The 20,837-nt window shown below is 36.8% G+C and overlaps 3 protein-coding genes across 7 annotated transcripts; 1 reads left to right on the top strand and 2 right to left on the bottom strand.

The window, feature by feature from the left end:
* Nucleotides 1-54: 54 nt before the first annotated feature.
* Nucleotides 55-6,002, bottom strand: LOC123322816 (peptidyl-prolyl cis-trans isomerase-like 1). The gene is made up of 3 exons (XM_044910840.1): nucleotides 5,722-6,002; nucleotides 632-858; nucleotides 55-570 (listed from the first exon to the last, which is right to left on the bottom strand). The coding sequence occupies exons 2-3, from the start codon at nucleotides 709-711 to the stop codon at nucleotides 123-125; spliced, it is 528 nt and encodes a 175-aa protein (XP_044766775.1). The 5' UTR covers nucleotides 712-858; nucleotides 5,722-6,002; the 3' UTR covers nucleotides 55-122.
* Nucleotides 1,022-19,239, top strand: LOC123322813 (calcium-binding mitochondrial carrier protein SCaMC-2-A). 5 transcript variants are annotated; one of them, XM_044910832.1, is made up of 8 exons: nucleotides 1,022-1,404; nucleotides 2,194-2,317; nucleotides 2,438-2,582; nucleotides 2,813-2,924; nucleotides 11,229-11,387; nucleotides 11,446-11,714; nucleotides 15,945-16,246; nucleotides 18,040-19,239. In XM_044910832.1, exons 1-8 carry the CDS (start codon nucleotides 1,216-1,218, stop codon nucleotides 18,228-18,230), a joined length of 1,491 nt encoding a protein of 496 aa, XP_044766767.1. In that variant the 5' UTR covers nucleotides 1,022-1,215; the 3' UTR covers nucleotides 18,231-19,239. The 5 variants fall into 5 exon arrangements, with proteins under 5 accessions (XP_044766767.1, XP_044766769.1, XP_044766770.1 ...); XM_044910834.1 differs by having other exon boundaries at nucleotides 1,024-1,404; nucleotides 2,495-2,582; XM_044910835.1 differs by lacking the exon at nucleotides 1,022-1,404 and adding an exon at nucleotides 1,740-1,908.
* Nucleotides 19,172-20,271, bottom strand: LOC123322815 (6-phosphogluconolactonase). Its single transcript, XM_044910839.1, has 4 exons — nucleotides 20,078-20,271; nucleotides 19,818-20,018; nucleotides 19,450-19,733; nucleotides 19,172-19,344 (listed from the first exon to the last, which is right to left on the bottom strand). The coding sequence occupies exons 1-4, from the start codon at nucleotides 20,193-20,195 to the stop codon at nucleotides 19,240-19,242; spliced, it is 708 nt and encodes a 235-aa protein (XP_044766774.1). The 5' UTR covers nucleotides 20,196-20,271; the 3' UTR covers nucleotides 19,172-19,239.
* Nucleotides 20,272-20,837: the final 566 nt, after the last annotated feature.

Raw genomic sequence — 20,837 nt, 5'->3', positions numbered from 1 at the left:
TTCAAAACTTGTAGCAACTTGATAGCCCACATTAGCCACAATTTATTTGAAGAATTGTGATCGTAAAGTTTATTCATTAAAAAATTTGTACAAAAAAAGCATCTTACTAATTAATTGTTATGTTACGACTTCAATATTTTCCCTCGTATAATTTTGACTTCATCCACAGGCCTGTCATTTTTATCTGTCTCAACTAAACCAATTCTCTGTACAACAGTCATTCCTGATGATATTCTACCAAAAATGGCATGTTTACCATCTAGCCACTGTGTAGGAGCTAACGTTATGAAAAACTGAGAACCGTTAGTGTCTGGTCCTGAATTTGCCATTGACAATATTCCAGCTCCACTGTGTTTCAATCCAGAATGTATTTCGTCCTTAAAGGTTTGACCATAAATAGAAAGTCCTCCTTTACCTGTTCCAGTAGGATCTCCCCCCTGAATCATAAAGTCTCTTATGATTCTATGAAATATCGTATTGTTATAATATCCCCTTCTTGTAAGTTCAGCGAAGTTTCTACAGGTTTTAGGTGCATGTTTCCAGTATAATTCTACAGTGATCTCACCCATTCTGAAAGAGGAAAATAATATTAGAGAAAATGCACATAAATTCATATACTGTTTGTACTCACGTTGTTTCAAATACAACAAAAGGCGGTTGCCACATTTTATCTGGAATACCAGATTGATTAACTCCTTGAACAGCAAGCATTTTCAATTATTTTTCAAACAATTCTGGGAAAAGTAAAATAAAAATTATTTTAAATCGAATAGGTTCTGTTTATTTTTGTGATTTGTGTTCGGTTTTTGACATTTATCATCGTTGCCATAGAAACTGGAAGCTTTGAGAGCCATCATTCTGGAAAAATAGATAAAAAAAACATTATAACGTGAAACAATGTATTAAAAATTTATTTGAAAGATTTTATGATAATTTATCCACAAAATCTGAAATTTTTCTCGAACGAGGGTGATTGTAGTTGTAGGTCATTTGGCACATACTTATGTCCATGTGACAAATCTGATGTGTCAAAGAGAAATGTGCCAGAAATCCGCATGAAATGAAAGGAAAGAGGTTGATCGCCTTTCTAAAAAAAAGTCGCAATGCGGTGTTTATGAGATCCATTTTCTTCTGAAAACCTTCAAAAAATCCTTCTGAAACTTTCGTGATATTATATGGTTCTGGCCGCTGTTGATTGAAAGTAATTGGATCATAATGTCTAATATAAAAAATTGGAGTGGAACTTTGCCCAAAACAACTTTCTCTCATGAGCTGCCACAAGAGGACGAAGAAAGGCTAGAGAAACTTTTCAAGAAATTGGATAAAGATGGAAATGGAAAAATTGATATACACGACCTTTCTGATGAACTCAAAAAATTTGGGGTTCACCAACATTATGCAGAGGTTAGTAAGTGAAATGGTCTAGATTGCTCCAGATTGTTTCTGTTGCAATTGGTTTATCTAAGAAGCTGTCAGATATCAACGATGTTTTGCTCGTATTGTAAATGTAGATTTAACATTTCTTTCTTAAGGGTTCTTTTTTTATAATTTGTTACCTCCTGCTGAACATTGTCATACTTTTAGTATAACAGGCTGTGCCTCCTTGACAACTCATGTTTACGTAATATGCAGTGTAAATAAATGTTAGTTAGATAACCTTATTTATAAACTGTAATCATTGATCTGAACTGTTCCAATGTTCTGCATTGATTAACCATGACAGAATGGCATGTAAAAGTGTTTCATAATTCGCTTCATTACATAGTTATTGAGATTTGGCAAACGACTAAGACTTTTTATTTTTTATCAAATAATGAAAAATGTCTTTATTTACATAGTGTATGCTAAAGACTGAGTTCAGCTGGAAGTAGTTCTGATGAGAAAATCACAATATTCCATTATATTTTGGTGAGTACTGGTTGAAAATCAGAATTGAAAATCTAGGAAGTAAGGTGGCAATATAAATGAAAGGTTATTCATATGGGAGGGGTTAAAGGAAATGGTTACTCATTTGAAGGGGTGATGAATGAATTTACAATTCTGAGATTTCTGAAAGATACCATAATCATTAATCAATAGCTAATGATGCTGTTCCTTTTTTGTAACAATAGACCATATGTTTCAAAGTATAACAAAAAATTGAATTAAGAAAACTTGAAATCGATAATCATATATATTGCATTTACTTTTCAGAAATTTCTGAAGAGTTCCAAATCCAATGGTGATCATTTGTCATTGGCAGACTTCATTATTTATGTGAGAGAACATGAAAAGAACTTGAGATTACACTTTTCTCATTTGGATCGTAATCGTGATGGTGAGTATATTAATTTTCCATTCAGTTATTTTATGATTTTTGTGAAGTTTCTGTGCTGCAAGATACCCTGTTGTGCAATCGTGAAATTTGAGTTGTTACAGCATGTTCTTTTGTATTCAGAAATGGAGGAGAAGATTTATCTGAAGATTTATGTATTGTGTTTGTGTTTTTTTAAAGGCAAGATTGACTTGGAAGAATTGGCAGGGGCATTTAAGGATCTGGGTATTCCATTGGAAAAAGCTGAGGCGAAGAAGCTTTTACAAAGGTAAATTATTCATGCTTAGAAATAGAATGTTTACCAATACAAAAATTTGCATGACTACATTGAGAAATAAAAATTGACCATCAATTTCATCTATCCATTGTTCTTGTATTATAAGAAATTGGATATATGACAAAAAGGGGAAGAATTCACTAGAATTTTCCATGTTTTATGCATTTAGAGGCAAAGATTGAACATAAATTCACATTTATTGTTATGCACCAATTTTGCAGGATGGACCAAGACGGAAGTTTGAATATAAGTTTCGATGAATGGAGGGATTTTTTATTGCTTGCCCCTAGCCATGATATACATCAGCTGATTAAATATTGGCGTCATTCTACGGTGAGTTAACCATGATTTCTTATATTTCTTCTTTCAGAATATAACAAACGAATATTCATCTTTTTGCTAAATATTTTTATATTGGAAATATTTGAAATTGAGTCGAACTCTTAAATAATCCTGCTGTTGCATTATAAGCCAGACCTGTTTTATTCAAATGAAAATGTGTTTGTAAATTTAGGAGAATAATATGGACTTTATTGCTACAACGAATCATCAGCAAACTTTGGACTCGTTTATATCTTATCTCACAGGAATTCCGTATAAAGTTCAACTATCTTAACCTGTGAAGATAAAGAATTTTCATTATTATTTGAACATTTTCACTAAGGTTTTGTATAGAATTTTTTTTGCTGATGAATATGTAATTTTTTCTCAGCAAGCGGATGATGAAAAGAAACGGAGTTTGGTAAATATCTGGAATATTTTTAGAACCTCACATTTCGTTAGTTCTAGAGTGGTAGATGCGTGATTTTGCTTGAGGGTCTAAATGTTGAAATTCTACAGGTAGTGGGAGGACAGATACATGGTGAAATGTTTGTGCATTACTTTTCAGTAAATACTGTTTCATTGAGAAAATACTGAATATGAAATAAAAGAGAATTCATCTATCTGTCATTCTACAAACTCTCCTATCTACCTTCCCAGCACATCATATGCATTTCAAAGCTTGTCATATAATCTCTGAAGATCAGCAACCCCTATGGCACTCTTCCTATATGCATCATTAAATGTTTATTGCTGTTTGTCATACCAGAATTCTAACTAATGTGAATTTCAAAATATTGAAGGTTGTACCAACATAGGCAGCCCGGTACCGTTTTTATCGCTAGTTTGAGTTTTTAAGCTAAATGTATAACAGATTTTTAGGATTCAAAATGCATTTAACTACACTTGAGGAGTGGTATCTTTCGACTGCTGCTTTTATGAGTTTTATTTATTTGCATGCCTTCAAATGCGGATAAAGATGTTTCCAGTAAGTTGGATCTTGAAAATGTTGATCCAAAGTTTTTATTGATGGTCAAAAAATCAGACAAACGTTTTGAGTGGGTTCATATAAATCCATATCTTGAAATGCTTACCTTCGAAGGTACAGATTGCTCAGTTTCTTACTGTTTCAGAAAAATTTTAACTATGGTACGGGAGACTGGGAGGATTAATACTCATTTCCTTGTTAGATATGAAATATGAAAAACTCACTCGAATGCCGGGATAGACACTTTACGTATGTGCTGGCAACATTATTTTTTCTACAACCTTTCGTTTTTTTTTTTAACCATTCTCTCCCCTCATTTTAGTTGGAATGCAGAAAAGTGGAAAAACACTCGGGAATAGAGAATTGTCATTTTTCTAATTTACGCATGAGTTGGAAACATTATTTTTCTACGATCTTTCCGTCCTCCATTTTCTTCAACTCATTTCACTTTCTGCAAATAGTCGAAAAAAATGAGTGTGGGAAGGTATCAAAGTATTTGAAAATGCACGCCAGTAGAAAACACACTGTTCTAAAATTCTAATCGCAAAGCTAAACCACCGCGTGTTAGTAGTTGTACAGGGTGGGCAAAATTGATGATACCTGAACTACCTGAACAACTTTTTCAACCCAACGAGATAGAGGAAAATGCATGGTACATTACGGTCGTCTTTTTTCGAGAAACTTATAATGCCATCAACTGCATTCCTCTATCTTCTTTTGTTTTCGAGTTATAGTCCAAAATTATAATTTCAACTTTGGTCATTATCTTCGTTTCTGTTTGTGCTAGGATGTTGAAATGAAAACACTATGGAGACGCTTTTTGATAGCAATCCGGTGGCGTACTATGATTTCTTCCAACAGGAATTTTGCCGAGCTATAACACAAAGATGTGTTTTTTCTTATGAAAACTGTAGTTTAAAATGACTTAGAAAGACTGAGGGCGCTGTATGATATATTTCTGAAACGGAAAAAAAATGGCGATTCTTTCTAAGTCACTAAACTACTGTTTTCATAAGAAAAAAGACAACTTTATGTTATAGCTTAACAAATAAACCTGTTGGAAAAAATCATAGTACGCCACTGGATTGCTATAAAAAAAGTGTCTCTATAATGTTTTCATTTCAACATCTTAGCACAAACAGAAACGGAGATAATGACCAAAGTTGAAATCGCCCAAATTTCAATATTGGCCTATAACTCAAAAACAAAAGAATATAGAGGAATGCAGTTGATGGCATTATTAGTTTCTCGAAAAAAGACGACCGTAAGGTGCCATTCATTTTCTTCTATCTCGTTGGGTTAAAAAGTTCAGTAGTTCAGGTATCACCAATTTTGCCCAGCCTGTACATCAAGTAAAAGTGCTTTGTTACAGAAAATTTCGAATTTCAATTACTCGAAATCCACTCAAGCTGAACTAATTCTGTAAAAAGTGTTACTTTAGCTAGAAATTCAATTGGATGATCCCCACTGGGATGAGGAATAATACCTTCACCCAACTAAGATGCTATATTGATAACTGAACACGTGTAATGGTTGAATAACTCTCGTAGTGAAAATCAATTAATTGAGTTTCTAATTGATAGATTTTCATCGTCCGCAACAATTCCATGTTCCAAATTATTTTAGCAAAAAGTGATTAGAATTTCAAGAGTTTAGACAATGTTAAGTCGTTATTTGGTCGTGTATTTTGTACACTTGGCGTTTTTGGACTTGTGTTCACATTAACTTTTTCACATATAAATAACTTGGCAATCGTCCATTGAAATATTTCGCGTTTATTCACTTTCAAATGTATTTTTGTCGAAGAAACTGAAGTCTTACCTTTTCACTTTCAATTCTACATATCGACCTTGCTATTCTGGGTAACATTGACCTCGGCACTATCAATTTTCGAATGAGTAAATCACATTTCACAAAACGTCGGCTTCACTTTTAATTCACTTCAAAAAAAAAACCTAATCTTCTCGAAGAGGAAGCCTTGCTAATCTTACGTCCACCTGTCCGTCAATCCTATTAGTCTATTAAAAGAAGACCCTTATGCAATTCGAATTGGCATCACCTACGTACGCGATGATCCCAGTCCATTATCTAAAACTGACGACAGACACGAGCGATCTGATGTAATGAGTCTTATCTATTGATAACCCTTCTTATTCTTTTTCCGTATCGTTTTCTCTCGTCTCGATCTCATCCAGACGTTCGGGATCATTTTGACCATGCGGCCGAATAATACATCTCCAGCGGGGTTTTCTGTTGAACTTTTACCCGTTTGTAGTTTTTAGTGCCGTTTCGTTCAAGAAAATGTCGCGTGTTGTTCTGGCTGTGAGTGATTGCAGAGGCAGCATGATGGCCTTCAGCTTCTGGCTGGTTCAGGTACAACTAGATAAGCTACCTGTAGTATGTTGGTGGATTTTGTTTGTTTGTTTGGTTGAGGTGGACAAGGTGGTCGTGGTACAGAGGTTGTTTTGAGACACGTGCTTATATCAAAGCTTTATCTCAGTTGTTTGGCCACGCGTTTTTATCCCCAATGACTCCAATCGTAGTGAGCTGAAAGTTCATGGTCGCATTGGACGCAGTTTTTCTTTATGGTACCTATATATTTGGTTTTTGGATAGAGGTTCCTCATTTTCACCCTTTTTCCTATTTAGTACTCCACTGAACGAAGACCTACGATGCGAGAAAGTTTCCAAGTTGTGAAGTCTGGTAAACAATCCATATACATCGATCGAGGTTATCCAAATCTTCTCTATGTTGTTAGAGTGTATCGGTTCAGTATTTTTCCTTACAAATTCTGAAAAATTGCTCTTATTGATTGTGTTTTCCATGGCAGAATATTTCGCAACGAAAACTTGAATGCACTACGTATTGTGTCTATTGCCTATGAAAATGAGTATAATGCTTTGGAAAAGCCTGCCCTCTGAGGTTGACTATTATACGATCAACTTTTTTGGCTCCATAAGTACGAAGATATATTGAAAAGTTCATAGCCTACTATAGAACCAAATAAAATTTCAATGTCAAAATATTTTATTACTCAACATATTCTCTCAATTGGATACATTTCTTACAGCGAACCTGCAACGTCTCTAGACCTTTAAAAAAAATGTTTTTTCTTGCCCTGCAAATCAGACCTCTACAGCCTTTATTACCTCCTCGTTGGAAGAAAATTTACGACCTTTTAAACTTTTTTTCAGTTGAGGAAAGAGATGATAGTCGGATGGAGCCAAATCTGGTGAATAAGGGGGGTGTTCTAGTAATTCAAACCCTTAATCACAAATTTTCTGCATGGCAACATGAGATTTGTGTGCAGGGGCGTTGTCCTGCAAAAAAAAACCCTTTGAATAGCTTTCCGCGTCTTTTCTCTTTAATTTTTTCCCGTAAGTCAGTAATGTCGAATAGTAATCTCCGATCATTGTTCTACCCTTATCCAAAAAATCAATCATGATTACTCCATGGCAATCCCAAAAAACTGAAGCAAGTACTTTTCCAGCAGATTTTTGGATACGAAACTTCTTAGGTTTTTGAGAACCAGAGTGTCGCCATTCCATCGATTGTTGCTTTGTTTCTGGATCGTAGAAATGTACCCAAGTCTCATCCATAGTAACAATTCGATTTAAGAAGTGTACATCGTTTTCAAATTGAGCACAGATGGAACGCGCTGCTTCTACCCTTGCACGCTTTTGATCAACATTCATACATTTGGGGATCCATTTTGCCGCAATTTTTCTCATGTCCAAATTGACGTGAACTACATATATGATGAACGCGTTCGTATGAAATATTCAGTGCTTCAGATATCCGTTTTAGCCCAATTCGACGGTCTGATAAAATCATGTCATGAACTGCATCGATATTTTCGGAGACTGACACAGAAACTGGCCTTCCCGATCGGTCATCATCTTCAATGGAAAATTTACCTCGTTTGAAGCTTGCAGTCCAATTTTTCACGGTCGCATTCGAAGGACATTGATCACCAAGGGTGTTAAGCATATCTTCATGAATCTGCTTACCTCTTAACCCTTTTAAATACAGGTGCTTGATGATGTCTTGATACTCCAATTTTTCGATTTTCACAATTTCGATGGGCATCTTCTTTCTTTCAATTTATTGCGTAACTCTGGTTTACTTTTTTGACCTCAAATTTCACGCTGACACTTCGAATGAGTTATTGTTCGTTGCTATGGTAACGCAATATTTTTTTTCTGCATGGAATTGGTCTAGGCTAACTAGATATCAATACATCCTCGTATCTTGTAGATTGAGCCTCCAGTGGATTCTGACAAACATAAAATAGAGTCTTGCAATGTATTCCGCTTGTAAGACACTCTCATGTCCAATTTAAACGAATCACATGATGAGGAATAGCATTTCATGGGGTGTTGATCTATACATTTGAATTAATGGAGTAAAAAATTTAAAAAAAGATGGTTATAAATGCGTTATGCCTAATTGTACTTGCCTCCAAAGTTTCATAACTTTTTAAGATTCAGTTTTTGAAGATATTTCTTTAGTTCAATACTTTATCCCTACTCTGTATATGTTCAACTTTCAAGGAACTGAGGGAACGGAACTAAGATTTAGACAAGTTTATGGTTTGGTCAGCTGGATATAGATGTTGTTTCAGAAAAAAAACTGGCATTTCTTGAGAGTACTCTTGTTGACTTGCGATAGGTGTCATATTCGTTGGGACACCTTGTGTATTTCCCGAACGATTCCGAAATAAAATCGAGGTCACATCAATTTATTAGCATTCCCCGAATGTTAATCAATTATAGATGATCGAGTAATTCAGTTCTCGAGATACTGTAATTTAATTTTCACAAAGGTGTAAAAATCTCCTTAGATTGCTGCAATGATAGTTCGTTCAAATTCCATCCACGTCATTTTCCTTGAAAATTATGAATGAACCGAAAGTACCTAGTATGGTAGATAACATCATTTATATATAGTATAATGTATTTCCCCGATTAAAAAAGGAAGTACTTGGTTCCTTTATTGCTGTATCTGCAAATTTGACTCCCAGATTGAACCAGTTCTAATTGAAGTATTAAGATAAGATGTGCTAGTGCAAACGTTATGTTAGTCAACTGAATATGTACATCATGCATAGAGGAAGTTTATTAGGGTCAAGGTATCTACCTATTAAAATGTGTAATCGAGATCAGCTATAGGATGAGTAGAATATCTCCACAGGTGATTACATACTCATACATTATTAATTATACCTGTATAAGTGCTCGAATTTTGAAGCAATGAAATGAAATTGTAGTTATTGTTGTGTTAGATAGGATGCTCTCTTGAATACGATAATTTTTTAACATTTATTCAGGAACTCACCAATCTCTTTCAACTTTCAACAAATACATTACCGAATGCGCCTTCTTTTGATTATATTCACAATTACACGTTCCATTTTCGAATCATTTCCGACAAAGCGCAAATTTTCCTGTATTCCTTTCGAGGAAAATCAAACAATAACTCAAATTATCATAACGTTTGACCAGAATCTAAGTTTTGTGCGGATCTTTTGTTTGAAAGACTGGTGTGAGGTTTCAAATTGTGTTCGAGAATGGGATTTTGGAGTTTCTTCAACGTGGGAAGTTTTTTTTATTTTGAGCCTCTATTATTATAACAAAGATGTTGGAAATGGTGGAGATTTTAGGCCGGCTTTCTTTCGATAAAGCTTGAAATTAGGAAAAGATGGCTCGCAATTTTCCTGGCCTTGTTGAGAATTTATTTATAAACTTATTCGGAGGAATCACGAATAGAAACTACGTACGCTCACAATAGAGATCGCAAAAATTTGTATTTTTACATACTAACAGCTGAATGAGATTAATTGGCACATATGCGAGGAGGCCTAGCGAGAGCTTCTATTATTCCATTTGTGCTTTTCGTATCAACAATTGGAGTCAATTAAATTTCGGGAATTCATCACTTGGAACCGGTAGTAGTCAGAAATTGTTGGTGCATTTTTCGTTTCAGTTACGACCGTTGTAAAAGGAAATTATCTGTAAATTCGTGGATTCGCTCTTTTCTGTGTTCGAAACTCGCTGACAATTCTGAGAATTTTGTCAGTTTCGAAATTTCTTTGAAATTACTTGAAACGGATGCAACTTGTTTGGGTTGATATCGAATGGATAATGAATACCTCAAGAAGAATAATTCCCACGTTGTTCCAAAAAAAGTAAAGTACCATCATGAATATTGTATCATCCCCTTTTTTGTGCTATTAGTCAGTCTTTTTTCTTTGTTTGTATAACCCTACTGATTTCAGAAATATGAAGGGACTTATTCATGGTCAACTCACAGTGGGAATTTTCATGATTGTGAAAATAAACTCTGCAAAATTGCATAAGCATGAGCTTTCTGCTTATTTGGTGTACTATGCCATAAAAATATCATTACGTTCCCTGATGATAAATTTAATATTTGTTTGTGGGACATATAAGGTGAATCAAATATAAGCATACCCCACATACTTCCCTTAGGTGGGCTTCAATACACGCCTCAAATGTTGCTTTTTAATGGCTATTGTATATGTGTTTTTCTGTTCAGATTTGTAACCCTCTACTCAAATAGGTTTCAAAATCTTCATGAAGTGTTTTCTCTTAACTTCTCATACAATTTCCAATGATTTCTGCTGGTTTCTCTAGTGACAAATAATGCTGTCTGCCAGAGTGCCACATATGGTTATAATACAGGTGTCCCGAAATTAATGCAACAAAATTTTGTCAGATTCTTGAGACTAGAAGGCTCCCCCTGTCAAAGTTACAGCCCCCTGAATTTGGCCCCCAAAAATAGTCTTTTCTTTTTATCTCAGAATCCGATCACGAGAAAATCACCGAATTTGGTGTACAGGAGTTTTATGATATGTGAGATCTCGTGGTACGTGGTGCTACCTATTTTGGCGATATACCCGCCCAAGATACTTTTTAATGGTCCACAATGTCCTTGTTGAATCGTTAGAAAGCCCATTTAATTGGAAAAGTTTCTAGTGTCTTGCTAATTTTTCATGAAACGCCAGATTGCTTAAATTTTTGGATTTTTCTCGAAAATCTTGCGTTTCTCGAAAAACTTTCAAGGGACAAGAAAGTTTCACAATTGTATGGGCTTTCTAATGGTTCGACAATTTTCAATGAATTCAAATACGCGGTGAATGTATTGAAACCACGAAGCACTTTCGATCAAAAAGGCATCTATCTGACTGGCAAATCAGTATTATAAAATGGCGCCATTGGAATGGTAAATATTGTTGCGAAAAAAATTTGTGTGCTTTTCGATAACCTTTCCAGGATGTACCACTAATATGGCACTTCTTATTGCAGTACCTCGACATCGGGGAGGACATGAATGTTCCCGATGACTTCACGCAGAGTGAAATGCAGACAGGAATGTGGTGGCGCCATCTAGCCGCGGGCGGCATAGCTGGTGCCGTATCACGTACATGTACAGCCCCCCTGGACAGACTGAAAGTTTTTCTCCAAGTACGTTTCCGCAAGCATTTTATTTGTCTCAAAAACTTCGAACAACTGTCGTTTTCAGGTACAACCAACCAAACAGAAGATTTTCGACTGTTTCAAGGGGATGCTGAAAGAGGGAGGCATAAAAGGTTTATGGAGAGGTAACGGTATCAACGTTTTGAAAATTGCACCCGAGACTGCGATAAAGTTTGCTTCCTACGAACAAGTGAAAAGGCTCATAAAGGGCGACTCGAAGGAAAACCTTGGCATTTACGAGAGATTCATTGCTGGAGCTCTTGCCGGAGGCATAAGCCAAACGGCTATTTACCCCATGGAGGTGCTGAAGACAAGGTGAGATAATAATAATAATAATAATAATACTTTATTAATCCTGTCAGACAAATACATGTATAGGACAAGTCAGAGAAAAAAACAAAATCGAAATAGAAAACTACTCACAAGAATCAGAAAAATATTCAGCAACAGAATAATAACATCTACTAACTAAAATAACTTTAAGTGCTTTTTTGAATTCATTCAACTTAAGACTTCGCAATGATCTAGGTAAGTGATTAAAAAGTTTGATACAGTGATACATTGGTGAACATTCGAATCTAGAGGAATTATGTTTTGGTACACACAACAATCCTTCGTTTCTTGTACTGTAGCTATGAAAGCTAGAAAGTTTGGTGAACTTATTTTCGTTTTCTTTGGTATAGATCAAACATTTGAGAATGAAAATCGAGGCCAAGGTGAGGAGGCCATTTTCAATGAAAACCGGTCTACAGGAGGACCTAGGCTCAACATTAAATATCATACGCAAGATCCTCTTCTGTATAACAAAGACTCTGCCAACGTCCGATGAATTACCCCACAGTAGGATGTTGTATGATAGGTGACTGTACACCAAACTGTAGTATATGTTGAGAACGGACCGCAAAGGAAGTGAATTCCGTACTCTACTTAAAGCAAAGTAAGAGCCATTGAGTTTTCTACAGACAGAATCGACATGAGTGCTCCACTTCAAGTTGGAATCGATGTGGACACCCAGGAACTTGGTATGGTCCGCAGATGAAATAACCTCGTCCAAATAGCGTACAACCAATCTGTGTTCGCTGGATCTTAGAGCGAAATGAACGCATTCAGTTTTAGCAACATTAATCATTATTGAATTAGAGCGACACCAATCAACAAAGCACTGGACTAAAAGGTGACATAACCTCTGTAGCTCGTCAAAGCTTCGCGCAGTAACCAATGCTGAGGTGTCATCGGCGAACAGTAGTATTCTGATCATGTTCAATAGACGAAGAAGATCGTGGCGGGATGTTGCAGCGATCATCATCTTTTTTAAGTTGCATGGTAGATCGTTTATGAAAAGTAAGAATAGGAGCGGCCCCAGGACTGAACCCTGAGGGACACCCAAATTCACTTCATGTTCATCCGAAAATGCGTTGTCAACTCTGACGATCATAGTTCTACCCTCAAGATAGCTGGAAATCCATCTCAAAAACACTCCTCTAAAACCCATACTGTAGCATTTTTCGATTATAAATTGGAAGGAGAGACTGTCGAATGCCCGTGACAGGTCAAAAAACAATCCCGCGACAAACAATCCACTATCAAGGCATTCATAAACGCACTCAACAAAGCAGAGAGCTGCGGATTCAGTTGAGCGGCCCTTCCGAAAACCATGTTGTGCGGTGTCAAGTACATGATGCTTATCGAGGAAATTCATCATCCTGTCCAGCACAATCCTCTCGAAGACCTTGGCAAAGACACTGAGGATGGAAATTGGTCTATAGTTGGCGATTTCGTTCAAGTCATTCTTCTTGAATATGGGTATGACAATAGCCTTCTTGAGATGGCTGGGAAATATGCCACTACTTATTGAAAAATTGATAATATGGGCAAAATGTGGAGCAATGAGCGCCCCGATCAGTTTTAAAATTCTGGCGGAAATAAAATCCACTCCACTGCTTTTATTGTTTTTGAGAGACTTTATTGCATCAATCACTTCAAATTCCAGCACAGGATGAAAGAAGAATGTTGAGCTATTCATTGAAGATGTAGTGCATGAGGACGACAAAGAGTTATTATAGTACACACTCAACGTTCGCTGGGTGATCGTCGAGAAATAATCTGCAAACACAGAGGCCAGATCCCCAGCCTCGACATATGAAACACCATCCACTAAAATCTCCTTCGGCCGAAGTCCTTTATTTCCTCTGCCAGTAAGAGTATTAACCAGGGACCACACAGTTTTGTTTTTATTATCGGATTTTTCGATCAATCCAGTATGGTAATCTAACTTTGCCGTCCTGAGTAAGGAGTTGTAGGAAGATTTGGCACTCCTATACAGGTCACAGGTGGACTGACAGGCCATATTAGTACGCATCCAGTGAAGATGCTTCAGATCGCGCTTTGCCGTCACAATCTCTGGAGTAATCCACTTCTTGGGCTGATGAGGAGAACCATTACACTTGAAGAGTGGACAACACACCTCAAATGTCGTCTGAATCACGTCAGCAAATTCACCGAAACATCCATTCACATCCAGAACGCCATACATCCCACGAAAGTCACTTACAGATATACGGTACACAAAGTCGTCGAGATTATATTGACTCAAATTTCTGACCAACTTTGACCCATGCTTGGCCACCGGCGAGAGACTAATGGGAAATTCAAGCGAAAGAGCTCGATGATCGCCCAAATGAGCTTCGTATACTTCGGTGGTACAGACGGACAGGTCCACATTACTCAGAATATAGTCCAACTTTGATACGGATGTGTGGCCTGTTATGTCCGTGAAGATCCTAGTAGGTTCTCGAGAAGAAATATGCAAATTGAAACATTCAAGTAGATCTATAAATAATTTAAGATTAGGACAATTATTATTTAGAAAATTGACGTTCAAATCGCCACAAACGAAAATTTTATCGGCTAAACCGCCACAATAGTCCAAAGTCGCAGAAATTGCATTCAAAAATATTCCGAAATCTCCAGAGGATGGTCGGTAGACGCTGAGAACAACCAAGCGGATTTTTTGGACGAGAACTATTGTCCCACTCACTTCAAACTGCATCTCTTGGGAGAACCGCGACACGCACAATTCTTTCACTTGAACACCATCTCGGATATAGACCATAGATCCACCATGAACTCTTGAAGGGCGGCAGTAGAAATCAGTCAGGTAGTATCCCGGAATGGTCATTGTTAGGATCGCCTCAGGACAGCACCAATGCTCAGAAATACAAACGACATCAGGACGCTCGTCGGTGAAAAGAATTTCAAGATTTTCCAACTTGTTAGAAATGCATTGGACATTTAATTGAAGCAATTTGAATTTATTTTTGGCATCAGGGCAATTATTATTGGCGATGGATGTTTGAAGCGGTTCAGAATCAGCTTTAAAGTTCAGCTTGTGACCACAGGTTGATGTCGCTTTATAAAAAACTTATTCACAGCAATTCCTTCAGGCCAAAATTCAGGATTCATTACTGTGTTAAAGTATTCTGTAGGTAGTGATACCTTGAAAGAAGAATACAACTCCGGTTGTTTCGAATTGAGTTTTTCGCAGGAGACATTCTGTATATGTTGTTTAAGGAAATTTTGCAATTCAAGTACGGTCGTCTCTGGACTGAGTCGTGATACGTGGAGGTAAGATAATTGCTTTTTAGGTGCTACATGCAGGATGTTCGACTTGAGTGTACCAACCAGAGGCCTATTAATTTTTTTGGTTACAGTCGTTGTTTCAGATATTGGAATTCTCGGAGAAATAGGGTTTACAGCAGGTGAATTTCTTGGGTTCTTACGTTTTCTTCTTTTAGTGACAGTACTCCACTCAGAGGAATTCTCACCAGTTACACATAAATCGCCGGTCAAGGTTTCATTCAATTTTGGAATTTCCTTATCCGGAATGCAAGCAGGTGTAACATTCAGTGGTACCGATGCCGAAGATAAAGATGAGTCATCGGGGATGTTCCGAACCGGTTGATTGCTGGGTGTATTACTGTCATGCGGTGCAGCGATAAGGTTCTTTTGTTTTTTGAATGAACGTAGTTCTGATGAGAGTTCTTTTATCTGTTTACTTTGGTTTGTTATGATAGTCTTCAAATCGTTGATCTCTTTGAAGAAAATAGCACTGATATCAGCGACGATTTGTTCCCTCAACTTGGAAAAGTCCATTGTTGAATGCAGGTATTCAGCGGTCTGTGTTTCTCGATTGATGAAATTAGACGCGTTCTCACCCACTTGACGGCAATTCTCACAGATCCATTTATCGCCACAATTTTCACGGAGTTTATTGTAGCTTTCAAGTGATAAGTTAGCACATTTTATGTGATAGCTATTGGCACAATTTGCACACTCTATAGAATCATCGTAGCGATCGATTTTATTAGTACATTGCGTACAGCAAATTCCGCGACCTCGCGTCATGCTGGTCGAATATCGAATGAAGTATTATAATTTGCCTTCCCAAATTTTTGATTTTTCCCAGTAGAAACAAGTAGACCATGATCCTGTTATTTTCAAAATCTTTCACGAATCATTTTTTGACTTTTTTCCTTTTTTTTTCAGGTTGGCTCTTCGAAAAACGGGCCAATATAAGAGCATAGCCGATGCCGCGTTCAAGATCTACACAAACGAAGGTCCGAAAAGCTTTTATCGAGGTTACATTCCCAATATTCTAGGCATCATTCCCTATGCTGGCATAGATCTTGCTGTTTACGAAACGCTTAAGAAGAATTACCTCAGTACGCATGCCTCGGATGAACAACCTAGCTTTTACCTGTTATTGGCCTGCGGCAGCGCTTCCAGTACCCTGGGTCAGATGTGCTCTTATCCCTTAGCTTTAATCAGGACAAGATTGCAAGCTACAAGTAAGTGTATTAGTTTGAAGAAGAAACTTGAAATAAGTCATCAGTGCAGAATTCCAATAAAAAACTTCAGGAATAATCACCTGTCAAAGTCATCTGATCTGAAATGCCTTATATATACTGCGCAAAAACGCACATTCTGAAAATCTCAATTTTAATGAAAGTTAACTCTGCATTGACTTCATAACTTATTTTTTATGTTCCCTCGGGAAGGTTTTGAACGAAACAAGACACATTAAATGGAAGAAAAATTCAGGATTTCACCGAATCTTATGTGAAAGAAGAGAAAAGAACAATTTTCAAAATACTGAAATGCTGATAAGTGATTTAATACTTTGTATTTCCACCCCTTGCGTTAATTACAGTTCGGCAACTACGGTTCATACTCAAAATGAGTGATCTTAAAATGTTCTGATCTAATCCTTCCCAGATTTCTCCGAGTTGGATTCCTAAGTCATTAAGAGTAGCTGGATGATTTTCTGAACTTCTCAGCCTTCTATTGAGGTTATCCCAAACCTGCTCAATCCGATTGAGATCTGGACTTCTTGCTGGCCATTCCATTCGAGAGACTTCAACCTCTTCAAGGTACTCCTGAACGATGCGCGCACGATGGGGTCTGGCATTATCGTCCATAAAAATGAAATTTTCACCAATGTATGCGCCAAATGGCACTACATGCTCTTCAAGAATGTTCCTTGTATACTTATCAGCATTCATAGCTCCATTATCAACGACCACTAGGTCTGTGCGAGCAGTCAAAGATATTCCACCCCATACCATAATCGATCCTTCCCCGAAACCAATAGTATTCAGGAAATTGCACTGAGCATATCTTTCATGTGGACGTCTGTATACAAGGGAACGTCGATCACAATGGTAGAGGCAGAATCTAGACTCATCTGTGAAGAGAACTCTTTCCCAATCGGCCTCTTCCCAATGGATATGCTCTCTCGCAAAATCCAAAAGCTCCCTTCGCCCCTTCGATGGGCTGGGGTAAGAGCTTGGCCTCTTGCCGCGACACGAGTCCTTAAATCATATTCTCTGAGGCGATTTCTTATTGTCTGAGTGCTAATTTGCACCTCATGAGTTTGCTCAAGCTGAATTTGAAGGAGGCGAGCGGTTGCAAACCGTTGTCTCAACGAAGAAACTCTCAAGTAACGTTCTTGAATGGCAGTTGTTACCCGTGGACCGTGGTCTACCCTGTCCTCCTCTTCGGACATTCATACCTGTCTCCCTGAATCGCTGCAACATTCTGGACACACTTGTATGGGAAACTCCAAACCTTTCTGCAATTCTTGTGTATGTCCACCCTTCTTCTCGCAAAACTACCGCTTGGGCACATTCCTCTTGGGTCAAATTGCGTGTTTCGCGTTGCATAGCGATCGAGTGTAGAAAATCAAACGAAAGAAAAACTATTGATCACTAGAATTGATCGAGAACAACTGATTTTAGAATGGAGCCAATACATTCAAAATCTGATAATATCATCTTTTTTTTATTCCTGCGGGGAAAAAACATCTGTATTGAAGAAAACCGTTGAAAGTGCATGCATGCATGCATAATTCTGATAAAAATAATTATCATTGAGAACCTTCAGTTGTAGAATAAATTTGAGATTTCCATAATGTGCGTTAATTTTTTTGCGCAGTGTATTTTATTTCTATGGTTGAATTTACAGAAATTATTAGTGATCATTTGTGTCCAGCTGTCTGGACTTTCAAGACTTGCCACGTCATTCTTAAAGTTTGAGCAACTTTGCTGAGAGTGCGAAAAGTAAACGAACAATTTCTTTCCAGCGGTCCACACTTCTATGGATGGGTCAGCAGTGAACATGACAGGGCTATTCAGGCGGATAGTGAAAACGGAAGGAGTGACCGGACTCTACAGGGGGATCACTCCGAATTTCATCAAAGTAATGCCGGCAGTCAGTATTAGCTACGTCGTTTACGAGTACTCGAGCAGATTACTTGGTGTGAACATGACATGATGAAGCACTTCGTCTAGGAACAAATTTTTCTTTAGGAGATTGATTGCATTTCTTGGGGCAGGGCCCTGAGAGCAGAGTTTGGTTGAGGATATCCTCCAATCGTTTTTCTTGTTGATGAATTATTAATTTATTTGTACAGATTGATATTAATTTAAGCTCAAAATATTAATAAGCTTCACCGGCTGTTAATATGTTTAAACACCTCGTCAAAATTTGGAGAATCTAGGCGGGAAGGAATTTTTCGAATGACTACTTTCTGTGATGGCCTCCGATTATATTTATAACAGTTTTATATATTTTTAATATGCTTATTCCTAGTGATTTGAAAGGTGTTACCCAGTGACTAGAAAATACACGAATAAAGTAAATTTTGGAAATGCGAACCTTGTTTGAATAGGCAACTGTTTTTTCATTATTAACTATTTGTCATATTGTCTAAGTTTGTTCTCATTTGAATCTTTTTGAAACTTTTTTTTTATAAAATACACTTGAAATAGGTCGAACCGGTTTGTTATTATTTTTCTCACATTCATTCCTTCGTTGGTGGAATAACAAAATGATACAATTCTTTTTTATTTGAATATGTTGACCCATATAATAGACAATAACATCACGTAAATCTACTTTTTTATAAATAATCCATATGCATATTCCAGGTAAGTATTTGTTGTTCTGTTGACTTAGAGACTAAATTTTCCGCAATTTTCACGAATAACTGATATTTTATACAGTTAAATTTCATACGATTAGAGTCTTATATTCATGTGAAGGATGTGTCAAATTTTGACGAGGAATAGCGTGCTAACGTATTCGTGTGTAAATTTTCCTACCAAAGATGTATGACAGCATTCACTCTCTTACAATTGTTACGTGATAAATATTTAAAATTGTTGTATCTATGACTTCAAGGTTCTCCGACTATGGAAATGTGATGTACTTAATATTTTAATAAGCGATATTTATTAAAGAAATCCTATGTAATTTATAAAAATAAAATATTTCAAATTGACTATTTCGTTTCTTTTGCTGCCCCCTCGTCCAAGACCCAGTAAACTTCTCCATTTGTTGGAATGACTTGACCTGCTGGTAAATTTTCTTTATCTTTCAGTATTCTCTGGAACAAAAAATTGATTCAGTGAGAACAAAATGAACTAACAATCCTACCAAATTTTGTCTAACTTCTGCATAGTTTGTAGATGAAAAAATATGAAATACCTACCTTCACCATAGGTGCTTTTTCCTTTCCACACATGGCAAAAATGCAATTTCTGGCATTATTGATAACTTTAAAAGTCATCGTTATTCTTTCTGGTGGAGGTTTGGGTGAGTCAGTAATAGCCGCTATCCACTTCTCATTTTCTTTAAGAAGTGGATGAGAAGGGAATAGTGAACAAGTATGTCCGTCTGGCCCCATACCAAGTAATAAAAGATCAAATCTTGGTAACTTTCCCTCAGGGAAATGCTCCTTCATTTGTTTTACATAGTCCTCTGCAGCTTCCTTGGCTATTTGGTGAAGATACACCATGTAAAGAAAGATAATGTCAAGTGTATTATAGTTTTCCATAAAAAACAGTTTTCAATTTTCACCTGAAACTCCTTGCTTTATTTTTATGAACTGTTCTTCTTTCAGTTTGGTGCTCCCTATTAGAGTGGTCTTATAAAAGCCATAAGTGGAATCATTACTATCCTCTGGAACCACTCTCTCATCGCAGAAAAACAATTTCCACTTAGTTAAATCTGCCTGTAGTTTGGGTAATCCAGTAGCTAGAAAACTACCAAGGGATCCCCCTTGATTAATTCAAGATTGTAATTTAGCTGCAGAAAAACGTGAAAGTCATTGTTATCACCTGATAAGCCGATTGTGAAAACACCATTCTTAGAGATGGATTCTTCAGCAATATTTTGAACGAGGTCCATTAATTTTGAGATTACCTCATCCCGATTTTTCACCACGATGATCTGCATGTTACTTAGATATTCCAGAAAACAATGCACAAGTTTTTGAACTCAATCGCGAAGTCAATATCATTAAAGACCTTGAAATTTGTAATTTCAATTTGACTTAAATGATTACTACCTGCGCAAAAGGAAATAACTTCTAACCTGAAAAAACAGATTTCGCAAAAAAGAAATCGACAACATCTGTAATTACCGTTATTAAATTGAGATGTCGCCACGGTGAAATTCACAACATTGTATTAGGACAACATTGGATATAATAATGTTTAAGGACAATGTTGTCCTTATACAATGGTTACTGATAACAGAGTTCAATGGTATTATCATTGGAGAGGAGAAGTGATGGTATTATCGTTTTACCATATATCTGCAGTGACTTAGGGCCGGTTTCATAATCAAGCCTAAAGTCCTTTTAATTTTAAAGCCTCTTTTAACCCTAAACCTAAAATAAAATATTAGATACAGTCACAATATTCTGAAAAATTTCTAAATTTTCTATCTAGTTCTTCACTGCATGCTTGCCACCAAGTTGTCGAGAAAATCCTACTCAATGTGTTGCAAAAATTGTGGCAAACATGGGCGTAGATAGAGGGGCCAGGGTGCATGGGCACACCCTTCGCACCCCCGCCCTTATTGAGTCGATGACAC

Source organism: Coccinella septempunctata, chromosome 1 (genome assembly GCF_907165205.1).
Source record: "Coccinella septempunctata chromosome 1, icCocSept1.1, whole genome shotgun sequence".
In the NCBI taxonomy this organism is placed as follows: domain Eukaryota; kingdom Metazoa; phylum Arthropoda; class Insecta; order Coleoptera; family Coccinellidae; genus Coccinella; species Coccinella septempunctata.
The sequence above is the reverse complement of the archived record's forward strand: the minus strand, read 5'-3'. Positions and strand labels throughout refer to the sequence as shown.